Below are 12,032 nucleotides of genomic sequence, written 5' to 3' on the forward strand. Positions count from 1 at the left end.
AAACAGCAATTCTCTGATAGTCCCTGGTGCCAACCTGACCATTTTTGCTCCCAAAAGTACCAAATGATTGGAGCTCTCACATCTAGAGCGTCTTAACAGAAGAGGTCAGAAAGAGAAATAAATCCAAGATAAGCCAGCAGTGCAGCCAGAAGGGACAGGGCGAGATGGGACAGTGATCATCAGGAACTTTCCTCTGGTCCTTGTGCCAGGGGTCCTGGGCACAAATCTAGTTTCCAGCTACTTCACTATTTTCTCTTTCCCCAGCATGGACCAGATTAAGGGGGACAAATCTCTTCCAGGTCTGAGCACCTGAACACCCAGGTCTTTTTGGCACACCAAACTTCCCTGAAGACCAGAATTATCCAGCCCCAAATGCTGAATTGAGAAACCCTGGGATACAGGGACAACACGTCACTGAACAATTAAGTATAAGCTTAATGATGGTTACAAAAGAGGAAGTGATCAATTTCCTTAGCATTGTCCAACTCAAAGTGTGATTTAACAAGAAAAGGTATTTTCTCTTCATGCACTTCACAGATGAAGAGGATTCCCCCAACTAAGAAGGACAGTTCACTCTCAGTTCTGGCTCCAACAGAAGGTTTTGGGCTAATCCAATCACATTCTCCTTTAGAGACTGCAGCCTGGTGTTAGGGGTTTGGTTTACAACTGTGGAATGGGCCAGACTGAGATGCAATCAGTGGCCTCAAATTTGTTATGCCCATGCTCCAATACTATAGTGAGAAGAGATAAGGAGAAACCAGGTTCAGGTGCCATCATTTGTACCAAGGGCCCCCTCCCCTAGATGCCAATTATTCTATTTATTTTAACTAATTTCCTTCTGCTCTTTCTGTGCCACCATCCAGAACTTTCCCATTAGACCTAGCTTGACAATTCCTATGATCCTTAGCATCCCTTTAACACAAGCCTCCATGTCCTGCTAGTGCATCCAGCTCTACATTTGAGCCAGAAAAACTTAATTTTGCATCCTGGTTCTGCAACGCACTGTACTTCAGTTTCTTAATCTGTTTTAAAAAAGAGAGACTGTAATAACCCTTCAAAGGATTTTGTAAGGGTTAAATGAAATAATACCTGGCCCTTTGTAGGCATTCAGTTATCATCATCCCAAAGTCTGAACCAACCAGCTCCTTTTAGAATGTCCTGAGTTAAAATCCCTGGTGCAGGTTGATAGAGCTCAACCTAAATGCGAATGACTAGCTCTGCCTCACGCCGATCCCCGCCCCTAATAAAGGCAACCTCATAGAACGCCTAGACCTTTATGATGAGCGAAGGAGGACAGGAAATGATGGTAAAGGAGAGCACGGGCTTTACCTTCTTTGGGCCAATCCTTCAAGGAGAGGTCACGTGTGGTCTGGGGGCAAACACTAACTCTGCTTTGCCTTCTCAACTTGGTTATAATTTTAAGGATAAATAGATATCCTACCTGTAGCATCTATCAGAGCTCCTAGAAAGACACCCTCCACAAGTCCAGCAAACTCAATTGCCCATTGCTTACTGCTACTTTTCCCCATAACAGAGGGGGGGCAAATAAAGCACAGGGTTTAGAGTTAGTTGGGCCTGCATTTGAACCCCGCCTTCAGCAGTGACAAGCTGAGCACCCTTTATAGTAACTTCACGGCTGAGCCTCAGACTCAGTGTCCTCACCAGCAAAGTGAAAACAGTCTCATCTGTAAGTAGACCAAGCTATTATCTAACTTTGGAGTTGTTGTAAGAAATGAGAGATATTTAAATAAAGAACCTGACAAAGTACATGGCACAAGATAGGCACTCAATAAATAGTAGCAATTATTACAAGCTCTAGCCATTAACAATGTTAAGAATCTTAGGTAACATTTCTGCAGACAGGGCACATCTGTGGAATGAAATGAGCTAGACTCGAGGTGTCCAAGAGTCTATGAAGTCTCTCAATACTCGACAAGGAGATACACGCTCCAGACTCCAGAAGCCTCTGAGGACCTCCCTAGTTCACCCACAAACAGAGTGGATCACCCTACCCTTGTTGATCACTGCCACGTCTTGTATTGAATTTAACCCCTGTTCTTGCCTTTATCTTCCAACCTGTACCCTCTTTGAGGCTGAGCTCTCTGAGAGTAAAGATGTGGCTTATTTTTGAGACTGAGTTACAAAATAAATGTTTGTTAAATAAATACCCCCGCCAAAAGCCACAAACTTTAAAAACTGCTAAGCAGAGTCAATTCTTATAAGAAAGGATTCTAACTTTTCCCTTTAACCAAGTCAACTGCATGAGACCCAACTGTGTTGACAGCACTGAGGCAAATATTAAATGAAGTGAGAATTAATATAGTTCGCACCCTGTCACACTTATTTAAATCACCAAGATTATAAGACACATTCCTGTAACCTGGCTCAAGCCTGCTACTGATGTTCTGCCTGAGGCTCCCTCCAACTTCTGGCTAGAGCAATTTCTTGGCACCCAGTTTGTTTAAGAATCTTAATTTGATTCAATGGGAAAGCATGAAGTTCTCATTTTTTAAGTTCTGTTTGTCTTACAAATTCCCCAATTAATGTGCTTGTCACGTTATTTTTCCCAACACTATAAAAGCAGATTCCTCTAAACCATCCCTTCTCCCCCTTCAACAGAGATTATACATGTAACTCGCTACTTAGCAGGCAGGAAGACTATATAACCAGCAAAGATGGGAACTGCCCAGTGCTCTCAAATGGAGAGAAGTCTTTATATTCAACAGTGGTAGGAATACAAGATACAACAAAAAACACCTACTTTTAACAGTAAATTTAGTACAACATGGACAAAATCTAGAGCACAATGCCATTGAATTCAGCCTCCTTGACACTCGCCATTGCCTTTCTTTTACCTTCCCTGTTCCTGTGGAAATGACCTGAGAGCTCTTACTCTCTGTTTCACATGTAAGTGTGAGATGCCTGGATGAGGGACAAGGAGACATCTCTGAATGTTAAATATTCACATGATGCCCGTATGAGAGGCAAGATCTGTTTTCTCATTCACGTGGTCAAAGATGCAAAGATTCCTTTTCAATATGTTGAGAGATTAATGTACAGGGCAGGGGATTAATCACTGGACTCTAGAAAGAGTGGTTGCTATAATAGCCAAGAAAAAGAGCTTCAAAAGCCTCCTTAAGGCCAGCCCCGTGGTGCAGCGGTTAAGTGCACACGCTCTACTTCAGCAGCCCGGGGTTCGCCAATGTGGATCCCGGGTATGGACATGGCACTGCTTGGCAAGCCATGCTGCAGCAGGCGTCCCACATATAAAGTGGAGGAAGATGGGGATGGACGTTAGCTGAGGGCCAGTCTTCCTCAGCAAAAAGAGGAGGATTGGCAGCAGATGTGAGCTCAGGGCTAAGCTTCCTCAAAAAAAATAAATAAATAAAATAAATAAAGAGCTTCAAGTAAGTGTGGCCTTTTCTTTTTGCAGGGGCACATTTTGATATGTTATTGGATGGTACCCAAGTAAGTTAAATCATTAATATAACTACAGCCTTACCTGGAACCCTGGATCTCAAGAAATAGAGAAACTTCCCATTCTTAGAGTGCATGATGGCTCTCTTAATGAACTCCACCACCGACTGACAGCGATCCTCAAACTTGGGATGACACCACAGGCTAAAGGTTCCTGCCATGGAAAATTACAGAGAGGTAAAGATGTAAAACTTACCTTAAAAAGATCAGGGGGGCTAGCTAGAACACTTTCATGATTCCCACTTCTGGGAGGGTAGTCTGTGGGCAAGCTGAGTCAGACAAGGTCCCTGAAGCCACTTGTTCCTGCTTGTTCCACAATTAATGGAAGGAAAGATGTTGCCTTTAATAAGACATAAATTAGGTCTTACAAGGCTTTCTTGAACAAGTAAATAATAAATTCAAGTAAAAAAAAGACATAAAAGATTTTGCCAAGCATGAACACACTATAATCCTTAAATCACAGACCATAAGGAAAGACTGCCACAGCAAAAGCGAGTTTAAATGACACCCCTTGAGACGAGGAAAGACAAGAACAGCAGACGTGTTGGTCTCTCTCACGAGTGTTAGCAAAAAAAAGCCAAATTCTAAGTCTTTTCTTCTTTAACTTCTAAAATCCCACAGCCCAACATGTTACAAACATCCCACCCCAACTTTCCAATCCCAAAGGCAAAAGGGAATCTGAACTCCCACGACTTAAAGCAACAACAAAAAACTCCCAAAACTAAAGCACTGGATCCAAAGGAATCCCCCACAAAAGGGATACTAATCACTCGAGAAAGCTGCCGATCTGAGCCTCTCGAGCTTCTCCTACAGGGTCACTCAAAAAGACGAAGACAAAGGCTCCACTGCAAACCGGCAACTGAAAGGCCCACGAGGCTTCTATTAAAAATCCCATTTATTCAAGGAAGACAAGTCCCTTTGAACAAAAAGTAATTGGAGAACCATTTGAAAGAGCTCTCTCATTCCTGGCATCTCACCTGTCAGGAACCTAGAGGTCAAGCATTTACTCATCATTCCCAGGGCCTAGTCATTTACCATTTTAATAGGTCTACAGAAATCTTCACTCTGAAATGCTTTGCCTTGCATTTTGTTTTTCTGTTTGATTTTTGTTTTTAGGAACAGCAGAAAACAGGCAGCAGTCTACCCACAGGTATCTAATTAATTCTCAGGTCTTTGGTCTGAGGTTCCTTTCTCTCATGCCTCTCTAAGACAGAGGTGGGGGCAGAGGAAACCATGCACAAAGCTATGCTGACCTAAACAACTACTTCCTGCCTCAAAAGAGAAGCAAACCAAATAAATCCAGCAGAAGGACATGGTTGAGAGCGGGAAGGATGTGGTGGTGCCTGAGTAGAGCATGACAGAGACTCTTGCTTGAGATGCAGTGTCTTACACAGTTCACTGAAGGGTGAGCACACGTGGGCGAGTGTGAGGGACGGTAGGGATGAGTCCCCAAAACTCTGCACTTTTCTATGTGCAGCATAAGCAGGTATTTTGACGAAGGATGGACCACCCCGTCCTATCACCAGTGGTCATCACAAGTTTCTGGCCCAAGTCATACACAGAATGCCCCAATGCAAAGCCAATCCAGACTGCTGTGTTTAACAGCTTCTAGACACGACTGGAACAGTAAGCACAACCTGACCACAACGGAGGCGGTACCACCAGGGAAGAAGGTAGACAGTCCAAAGCACAATGGCCCCACAAACTCTCAAGAGTTCTGATGGCTATTTCCTAAGAAACTTCAAAGCTGACCAAAAGAAGAAATTAAATTATCATCACCATGCTGCCTGGCAGGAAGAGCTGATGTGACTACCAGGCAAAGAATTCAGAATAGAACAGTCACAGCATCAGCACTAAGGTCTTCTTTGTATATATGTTTTAACCCCAAGTATCTCTAGATGGCAAATTTAATCATGAACAAAGCTTGGGAGAGTTTGTCCAATGGCCCCAGCTTATTTCCTCCTTCTACCAGGAGAGTTTTACTGGCTTTGTTCTGTTCTTCAACAGTCTTGTTCAGGCCCCCCTATTTAGACACAGGATGCTAAGAATCCATTTAAAAAAATGGAACCCTTACTCTCCTCCCTACCCCCACCAATACTTCTGCTCCTGATTGAAACCAGTGCCCACATCAACATTCAAGTGAGTCTATGAGATTTTCCCCCCATTCACAGTTCCATTTCTATGAATCCCTCCCATGGAAAAGTCAGATAGCAAAGGTAGAGAAAGGCAAAGGAAGAAGAAGGCTATCCTCAAACCCTAGTGCCTCTTACCTCTGTAGTGCTCCATTCTAGTGTGGTGGGTGATACCCTGTGATCGGAAACTGAGGCTCAGGATATAACGAGGATCAGAGCTGTCTCGTACCAGGAAAGAACCATCTGGCTTCCCTTTTAGCTTCATCTCTGCATCTTCCCAATTCATTGGCCCCCAATACCAACCACACTATCAAAGATAACATGTGCTCAAGTAATTAAGAGAACAGAGCAATGTCAAAGTTTTCAGCACAATCCATCTTATCATAAGAGAACCCTTCATTTCCAAAACAATTTCAATAGGTAAAAGCTGCTAAGAATGTCTCATTCATTAGCAATGAACATCAGGCTCTTTATACTTTGAGCCCTCCAAAGTAACAGAAGGATAATTCTATAATTCCATTACCAAGGCCCTACAAAGAAGAGAAGAGGGACCTGGGTCAGTTAATCTATCAAAATCAGCTTAGCCTATGCAAACATTTCTCCACACCTATCTTCATCACATTCAAATTTTTTTCCCCCTAGATTCAATTTTACGACATCTCTTATGGAATTAATAGCAGCAGTGTATTGTTTTGTCACCATAAATATAGAGGCAAGGAACTATTCTTCCTCTAAAAATAATCAAAGGAGAGCCTGGTACAGAATTAGAAGAGTGGGAGAGGAAGCGAGCCGCCAGTCCTCAGGCACCACCTACCTTCTCCAACTCTCGCAGGCTGGCTGCAAAGCTGCTTGAGTCGGGCCGGTAGAGGGGACACTGGACCTGCTGTGGGGGCTGGCTGTGTAGGGATTCAGCTGTTCGGATGGGAGCAATCCGAGGAAATGCGTCTGCAGGGCAAAAGGGTCTTGGTCACTTATTTATCCTCATTGCTTCCAACCCCAAACAGACCCTCCCTCCAAAACAGAGATGCTAACTGAGAGGGGCAAGGCATTAGAAGCTAAGCCAGAAAGGGTGGAAGGCAAAGCAGTGGGAAACAGCCGGATGGGCTGGAACAAAAAGCTGTGTGTGCTCGTGAGAGCTGTGAAGGATGGGTGGGGGCACTGAACCCCGGGAAGGGGTAGGGGAGCTGCTCACTAACCTGACTAAGGTGACTACTTCAGGACCTTCACCAGCCTAGAGCGATTCCAGCTTCTCCCACCTTGAGGTGAAGTGCCGGCCGGTAAAGCAGCCTTGGAAATAGTGACTTGCTTACTTGCCCAGGAGGAGTAACGATTTTGCCAGGCAAATAGGAAAAAATGCCGATTTCATTCATTTTATTCCTTGGGTACTGGAGGCTGGCAAAGCAGGTATGGGCCACTAAATGCTTGGTACTTATTTACAAGGCTGCAGTAAATACTAAAACTTAGAAAAACCAGAGAACTTTGAAAACCAGCAATATATTAAACCTCCTCATTATCCTGAAATTTAAGGCAGTTTCTAAGTGATATCTACTCAGAGACTGCAAAACAGTCTCAGCAGCAAAGAGACAAAAAATTCAATAGTATTTTATCTCTAAAAAAATCAGATTCACTTCCATAAAGAAAACAGGTTAGAAAAACCAGTTCTTGGCCTCATTTCTAAGGCGTTTTGGTCCAGCCAAGGGGATAAGATTTAAGTTTTCTCATAAGTTCTGTTATTTCCATAAATAGATTTCCCTCATCCTTCAAAAGTTTATCACTTTATACTCCCAACTCTTGCAAGTCTTGCCTCTAAGCTAAGCTAACCTGGGGCATGGGGTGGAGGAGGCGGAGGTAGGGGGAAAGACTGCAGGGAAGACCCCATCGGAGCCACAAGGACAGATGTAGGCAGCGTCCCACTGATATCATCTAGAAGAGAGAACAAAAGCAAGAGGTTCAGAGATATGAGCACAGAATGAGAAGTGAAGGCAGAGCAGAGGGAGAAGGATCTTCAGCCAGTTCCCTGGGGCAAGATGGCCTGACCTTCACCCTTTTTCAGAGAAGACCACGATCATCTTAATCTGGCTTTCTTTGCTCAGAAGCACGAAAGTAAGAATATTCCTAAAGCAGCCTACTAGCAGTAGATTCAGGGCAAGATAAATACAGATCTAATCAACATATGGACAGTAAATGTTAGGACATGCAGGTAAGAGACCCATTTAACCTCTTAGGGAGACAACAGGGGTGCTGAGAAGGGGACAGAAAATAACTGGGTCATCATTCGAAACCCAGGAGCCTGTTCGGCTCCTGGCAAAGAACAGCAGGTCCCTGGAGCTCACCCTCCCGCTAGGGCAAAAAGGCAGAGAGGAGAGGAGGCCATACCGAGGAGGCTGAGGCTTCTTCTAGGGGGAGGAGGAGGAGTTGGAGGGTGTGGAGAGGTCAGGCCCCGCTGAGAGATGTCCACGTCCACAAGCGACACTGTTTCACCTGAGGGATTCACAGAGCAAGCCTGTTACAGCAGCATCTTGACCAAAGCTGAGGCCAAAAGCCAAGGGCAAGCAAGGGAGGCTCAGAGGTCATGGCTCTCAAAAAGCTCCAAAGCTAATGCTCCCATGGCTGGAATCACCTCCAGCACCTGAGAAGTCAATTTTAAATTCTATCATTCCTTTACCCTGTTAAAGATCAAGGATTCTTTAGGACAAAAACATGGGATTGACAGTGGAAAAGCCAACTAAGTGGTTCTGCCACTGACGATATAACCCTGAACACGGGGTCTTCTTGATTCAAATGGATTCAAATGGAACCCACCTCATTTATTTTAAAGACATGTATATCAACCTCTGCCTCAGGGAGCAAAGCAAGTGGCTGATTCTAAGCCCAAATGGACATGGAAAGCAAGTGCCAGAAAAACGTAAGAACTGTTAAACTGAATGCAGATAAAGGTCCCAACGTTAGCACCAACTTCTTCCTAAATGGCTTTCCACATCTAAATTTTCTAGAATATTCATTCATAAGAGAACCAACATTTCAGTAGCTATTAGCTACTTCCTAATAGCTGAGGCTACAAACTCTGAAAACTGCATTTACAACCCTGTCAGCCAAAACTCAAGTGTGCCTAGAGGAAGCCTTTCAATAGGAGCTTGGTGGAATTTCTTCTACTTCCCAGCATGTCACGTAGCTCTGGTCTCTGCTATATACACTCCTTCTTGCCACCCAACTCCATCTATCCTCTCTCCACTTGAGTCATCAGAGTATATAAAGGATTTTGTGTGTGTGTGTGTGAGAGGAAGATTAGACCTGAGCTAACATCCATGCCAATCTTCCTCCACATTATATGTGGGATGCCACCACAGCATGGCTTGATGAGTGGTGTGTCGGTCCCCATCCGGGATCCGAACCCATGAACTCTGGGCTGCTGAAGTGGAATGCACAAAGTTAACCACTACGCCACCATGGGGCTGGCCCCTATAAAAGATATTTTATTAACAAAGGTTGACAGCCAAGAATAGGTTTGTTTTGGTAGAGCTGATCCACAGATCAGAATTTGGGATTTCTCTAATTTGGCCCTTAGGGGTATTACTTCCAACACCTTTTTGCTTATTCAGGGGGGTGAATAAGCCCCTCAGCGAGAATTTTCACTTCCCAGTTAATAAAATGAGATAACCAATATCTCTAAAAGGCCAGGAGCTGGGATTTCAGAATCTAATACAGTTTTTTACAAAGGTCTTAAACACTAATTAAGATAAGCAGAAAAGCCCTTCTAAAAGTCATCAGTGGAAGTTGTAGGAACCCATTACATGGCTTAGTAACTGAGACCCTCGCTGCCCAGAGCAACGCAATGAGCCCAGATAAGTGTGTTTCCAGAAGGGTCAGAGAGGTCTAGATTGTAGGTATAGCACTTAAATTAAGGATGTAATTCACGAGTGCTAAGGCTGTTTGAAACAAGACCACCAAACCTGAAACTACAAATGTTGAGTGTTCCTTACTTTAAAGAGGAAACAATTATTAACTAGAAAGACATGCTACTACAGGATAAGATTCTTTAATTCTGGGCTTGGGGCAAAAACAGACTTCCTTCTCCACCTGTGCCTGTTACAGGCATCGACTTACTTGTTCTGACAGCTCACGGCAGTCTATGCAGTAATGGGGGTCCCACTAGTCTGCTTAACATCTTCTAGGAATGTCCATTCCCAAATCATAATTCTTCCAATCAGCTTTTTGAGGGACACAATATCCAAAAGAGTTTGAAATGGGGATTTTTTTAAAGGCTTCTCAGCCATAACTACTGAGGAGCACTCAGTTTCTGGGATTTGAGGCAGGGTGCTGAAGACCTTCTTTTCCACAGCTTATTCAAGCAGGAGCTTCACATCGGACCAATGTGACAAGATGTACCCTCCCTGAAAAAGTTCCCCAGGACAGAAGAAGGCAGTTGCCCAAAAGACATTCAACCACTTTCCTACTTTAGCAACTGCGTGCCCTGCTATAAGAGGAGAGACTTAAATTAGACACAATGAAGAGCTCTAACAGCTGCAAGAACTACTAGCCCTAAAATGGGTGAGACAAGAGTTCATGTAATCCCCGCTGCCCAAAGTCTTTAAAAAATAGATCAGAAAATCATGGGTCACATTTATTAGATAATCCATAACTCCCGTGGAAGCGGGGACAGTAATTGCACGACTTCTAGAGAGTCCCTTATGCACTGTGAACCTGTAAATTTGTAATTTTCTATTTTTAATTTATATGTGGTGACCCTCAACTGAGCACTGCATAACTGCAGGGCCACCTAATGACCAGCAAGCAGTCTCTACCTTCAACCATAAAGCATTCAAAGTCAAGAACACATGCCACACCACAAAAATAGCCTCGCCCCAAACCCAGCGGGCACGGAATGAAGAAAATAACTGCAGACGCGCCTGAGCTCCCTCTGTGATGCATCTGCAAGTGCTTCCTGACAGGTCTTAGAACACTCTTGCTTCAGATGCCAGAATAAAAAGAAGAGCACCCTTACCTGTGAATAGGGGGCTGAAGGAGACTGGAGAAAAGGCACTTTGAGTTCTTGTCAACCTGGGTTTCCTAGGGGGTGAGAAAGCACAAGAGAAAATAAGGGGAATGAGCACACGTGCACTTCAATCACACGACACTCGAGTCCAGATGCACTGAGAAACAGACCAAACCCTAGTCATTGTCAGCAACACTTCTGTAATAAAGCCTACAATTTAAAGGAGGAGAATGAAATAATTAAGGCAATTTCTTAAATAGATTTGGCTACAGAATTCACCAGCCTACAAAGCAACGAGCATCCCTTTGGATCTCTCCATACCCGGCACAGTGAAGGAGTAAAACACCGTGGGTGATAAACAGCAAGTCCATTTCTAGAGGAACAAAGTCAGATGCAGAGTTGATTTTCATATGGGAGCCAAGGAAAGGATCTTGACCTGAACAGGTGCCATCTCAGAGAAGAGCCTTCCCTCTGGGCCTGCCCCTCGGAGCAGGAGGTCCCAGCGTGAACCAGGGACCGTATTTGGACCTGAGGACAGCACTACAAGATGCACATGCACTCTTCAACCACTAAGAGCTCTGACTTCCACCCAAACGCCCCAAGCCATGGGGCAAAGCCATCAGCTAACAAGGGGGCCTCCACAGGTTAGGGGTTCTGCCTGGCACCTAAAGATGGCCCCTTCCCCTCTCTGAGCTGCCGGTCACATCACTCCCCCATGACTTCTTGATGCTGCTCCAGGGAACCAGCTTGAAAAGCCAGATCTCCTGTGAAAAGACAGACCAAAGGTAACTTCACTTTATACCAATTTCAACTTGTTTTTCAGCAAGAAATGAAAGAAATTCAAAAGACTCTGACAAAGACTTTCCGGCTAGAAATGTGCTAAGCTCAGAAAACTCACCTCAGGATGACTGAATTGATCAGGAGAGAGAACTTGTGGAGGGGATGAAAATGCTCTATCTTAATTGTGGTAGAGGTTATAGCAACTATATACATTTGTCCAGATTAATAGAACCGGACACCTAAAAAGGTAAATTTTAGGTGGTATATAAATTATACCTCAATAAACCAGAATTTTAAAAAAAAATCCTACCCCAGAATTGAGTGCCTGATGCCAGGCATTGTAGCTGGCTCACCTTCCGAAATGACTCTCACCCAAAGGACGAAATAAAACAAATGTTTTTCAACTATCAACCGCACCAATAAAGGGGGGGCAGAAGCAAAGCAAACCCTACTTAAAATTATTTGACTTTGGAAGATCTTTACGCCTTTATGTTGTAACATAGATGTCTGAGCTTCTCAGAACTCACTTCAAACAAAATTTCAAAATCATACTGTGAAGACCTTACTCAGAAATAGGCGAGATGCTGGATTCCCTCCCTTGGCCTATCTCCACTCCCTCTGCAACCTCCTCCAGGCTGAGACTTAAGAAG

General features: G+C 44.1%; 1 protein-coding gene across 2 annotated transcripts in view; it reads right to left on the minus strand.

The window, feature by feature from the left end:
* The window catches only part of SOCS7 (suppressor of cytokine signaling 7), a 29,962-nt gene that overhangs the window by 11,560 nt on the left and 6,370 nt on the right, over positions 1-12,032 (minus strand). Inside the window, exons 2-7 of one of the 2 annotated variants that reach the window (XM_070560525.1) lie at positions 10,612-10,676; positions 7,986-8,090; positions 7,431-7,532; positions 6,424-6,554; positions 5,748-5,916; positions 3,503-3,631 (exon numbers count right to left, since the gene is read on the minus strand). In XM_070560525.1, the coding sequence (XP_070416626.1) occupies positions 3,503-3,631; positions 5,748-5,916; positions 6,424-6,554; positions 7,431-7,532; positions 7,986-8,090; positions 10,612-10,676 (701 nt within the window). The remainder of the gene's footprint in view (positions 1-3,502; positions 3,632-5,747; positions 5,917-6,423; positions 6,555-7,430; positions 7,533-7,985; positions 8,091-10,611; positions 10,677-12,032) is intronic. The other variant, XM_070560526.1, reaches the window with a different exon arrangement.

This window comes from Equus przewalskii, chromosome 10, assembly GCF_037783145.1.
Source record: "Equus przewalskii isolate Varuska chromosome 10, EquPr2, whole genome shotgun sequence".
In the NCBI taxonomy this organism is placed as follows: Eukaryota; Metazoa; Chordata; class Mammalia; order Perissodactyla; family Equidae; genus Equus; species Equus przewalskii.